Source organism: Etheostoma cragini, chromosome 3 (assembly GCF_013103735.1).
Source record: "Etheostoma cragini isolate CJK2018 chromosome 3, CSU_Ecrag_1.0, whole genome shotgun sequence".
Classification (NCBI taxonomy): Eukaryota; Metazoa; Chordata; class Actinopteri; order Perciformes; family Percidae; genus Etheostoma; species Etheostoma cragini.
This window is the reverse complement of record NC_048409.1, coordinates 4,435,867-4,439,051: the sequence shown is the minus strand read 5'-3', so window position 1 is coordinate 4,439,051 and position 3,185 is coordinate 4,435,867. Positions and strand designations below refer to the sequence as shown.

General features: G+C 42.9%; 1 protein-coding gene across 1 annotated transcript in view; it reads right to left on the bottom strand.

Moving 5' to 3' along the window:
• Positions 1-3,185, bottom strand: part of dhx34 (DEAH (Asp-Glu-Ala-His) box polypeptide 34) — a 16,128-nt gene that overhangs the window by 4,176 nt on the left and 8,767 nt on the right. Inside the window, exons 8-11 of the mRNA XM_034867676.1 lie at positions 2,684-2,947; positions 1,340-1,513; positions 1,099-1,204; positions 431-537 (exon numbers count right to left, since the gene is read on the bottom strand). Coding sequence (XP_034723567.1) covers positions 431-537; positions 1,099-1,204; positions 1,340-1,513; positions 2,684-2,947 — 651 coding nt within the window. The remainder of the gene's footprint in view (positions 1-430; positions 538-1,098; positions 1,205-1,339; positions 1,514-2,683; positions 2,948-3,185) is intronic.

The following is a 3,185-nucleotide window of genomic DNA, read 5'->3' as shown; positions in this document are numbered from 1 at the left end:
TTGGAAAATGGCTGCAATGAAACAAAGAGTGAAAAATTTAAAGGGGTCTGAATACTTTCCGTACCCACTGTATATGAGCTGGGCTCATGGTGTTGTCATTTATCCATATTTATCCTTTATTTGGTTTATAGTGTGTCTATTTTGTTATACTGGTTTGTATGGTCTTGAATATTGCAGTTACTGGTTCAGCTTTTCTTGAGTTTTTCTTTTTTTGTGAAAATGGAACCAGGGAATAGATAATGGTTCAAATTATTTGACTGGCTGTCCTACTCAGTAACCAACCCCAAAACTGGATCGTATGGGTTGGCCATCACTTTATCAGGACCGGTACTTTAACGTAATACAGAACTCTATCAGGGTAGTAGAGAATAAAAAATACAATAAAACAATTTGTGGTGGACAACAGGAACATTGCACATCTGGTACTGACTTGCAGCGCTGGAACCCGCACGCAGTTGGACAAATATGGCTTGTTGGTCTCTAACAGAGTGACGAAGGCCAGCAGCTGGTGTCTGGTGCTGTCCCTCCTATCAGGCCCTGCAGGCAGGAGACCAGAGATATGATGAGAGGCAGGCACAATAAGAAAGAGACATGCGAGGACAGCAACAAGACTTCCTCAGCAGATCAGGATTTTTGCAAAATGAAGAAAAAGGGTTTTGGGAATTAGTCCTGAATTATAAGGAACACCATCACAAATAACCTTTTTTAGATTCAGGAGGATCTTTTAGTAAGACAAAATGTTGGTTAGTAGCTGATTAATATATCTGCCAAAAAGCTTAAAAAACATTATCTAGAAACCAAGTGTGACTTTAAATGTCTCATAAAGTTGGATTTCAGGAGTTCCCATGATTTTAAATGTATTTTTTATCATTTGAACAGTATCCATCATGACCTTATGCTTGTTGCATGCATGGGCATCTATTGTTATGGCTGTCCATTTTCTTTCCCCATTGGATAATAAAAAAAAAACACTTGGCTGTTTCACATTTTTAAAGTAGTTTTTATAACATTTAAATGAAATTAGTCAACAACCCTCCCACCATTTTTTTTTTTAAATCTACATGTAGTATTAGTTAAGCAGTTATTCCAGAGGTTTACCCATTTCCCTGGTGTCGTCCTCAGGTACTTGTAGCACCTCTGGGTCACTGGCAAACACACTCGTCGGGTGAATTACCACTCCCTGCTTATTCTTTGTGTGAAACACCTAAATAATGTCAAAATCAAAACACGTTAGTGGAATGTTTCATCACTACAGTCACTATAGAAAGACTATAGAAGTTTTCCCCTTCATTGTATCACTAAGACTTCTATTGTGTGGTGGCTGCAGCAGGAGCCAGACCTGGTCCGAGTCCTTGCGGGCGGTGTTGTGTTCGTCCGGCAGGGCCAGCTGGGGGTAGAGGCCTCGGCACAGCAGCAGCTTGAGCAGAGCCTGCTGGCGGGAGGACATGTCCTGACTGACGCTGGCCGCCTCCTGCAGCTCCGATACGTTGTGACGCAACTTGAACTTTACCTCCTGTTGCAGGACAAGTGTACGTTATACTCAGAGTGTAGACACAAACAGACCCACCTTTGTGAAGATGACTAGCCTTGATTCCATATGTGCCGGCCTTTTTTTCTCTTTATACACAGATGTGTCAATCTCCTTGTGTTCCATTCTACTTATTGCTTCCAGGACTTAGAGTACCCCTTTTCTCCTTCTTTCTGCAAACGGCTGCAGTCAACGGGTGAATCTGACACCAGTATGATCCACAAAGCAGCACTTGCTTCTCTAAATGAGAAACGTTTTTTATTAAAGGTCCCACATTATGCAAATTTTCAGGTGCATTTGTTATATTTGGGGTTTCTACTAGAAAGTGTTTATGTGCTTTAACGTAAAATAAACCCGTTATGTTACTTATAGTGTCTGACTGAATAAACCTGTATTCACCCTCTGTCTGAAACGCTCCGTTTAGGGACTCGTTACGCCCCCCTCTCTGCTCAACACTGATTGGCCAGCCTTTCCAGGTCCTCCACATGTGCGGTGCTTGGTGTTTTTTGCCCCCAACATCTCCTTCCAGGCAGCACGGCAATGGCTATGTTTAGGGTTAAGGATAGGGTTAGTTGCCTGGAAGGCGACATTGGAGGGAAAAAACACCATTGAGCCAAATCTGCACTGTCATTGCAGTCAGGGAATGACCTATGGTAGAGTGGTGCACTCTATAAACTTTATCAATTTTTACTCTCTTTTCAAAAAACATAATTTTTTATTCGTTGGAAGGAAAAAAGGCAAAGCAAGCTTTTCAATGAATAGCGTAACATGTCTTTACTGTGCATATGACAATAAAACCTCTTGAATCTTGAATAAATAGTATAGTTGTGACATCCTAACCGTACAGAAGTCCTCACGGCGCGTTTAAAGGCACCGTCTCTAAATACGGGCTGTGTGCATTTCTCCGTGGATTGAGTCTTTACAGAGATACAGTATTTATAAAGCACCTCGTCCTGCTTTATAATCAAAAAAGACAGAGAAATCTCACTTATTACAATATGGGACCTTTACCTTTTAAAGATTGCAGGAATAAAAGACAGATCAATGACATGTTCATTTATTCCACTTAATTGACCATACGTGTTCCACACAATAGCACAAAAAAAATGAGTGGACAGGTTTTTTTCCCCATGTAATGCTGTACTCTGAGTTCACCTGTATGTCCATGTTCTGTCCCGATCCCTCCTGGTCCTTCTTGCCTGCGCGGCCTCCCTCGGTGTCGGATCCCGAGGAGAACTCTCCGTCCTGGCCCTCGTCCATCCTCAGGACTTTACGCCTGCCGCTCTCCTGCTGCTCGTGGTCTCTCTTGAGCTGATGCAGCTTCTTCCTCTCGGCTAGCCTTTCCCTGCGTTGCCCGCGGTCACCGCCAGGGGGAGCACTGTGCTCTGACTCCAGCAGGCCGTGGCTCCTCAGCAACTCCTGTTAACCACAGAGGAAGCCCGCGGTGTAAAATCTTGTTTCTCAAATCAAAAACCTGTGAAACAAGATTACTTTTTGGTCCACCAGCCAAATAGCGAGCGAACATTACAGTACACTACCAATGTTTTTTGGGCTTGTGAGTAAAGCAACTCTTCCAGCTACTTGCATGTTTTACCAGCCTTTGACTGGTAGATGATGCTAACTTTGAACCCTGCTGTCAAATTTTTTATGGGTTAAC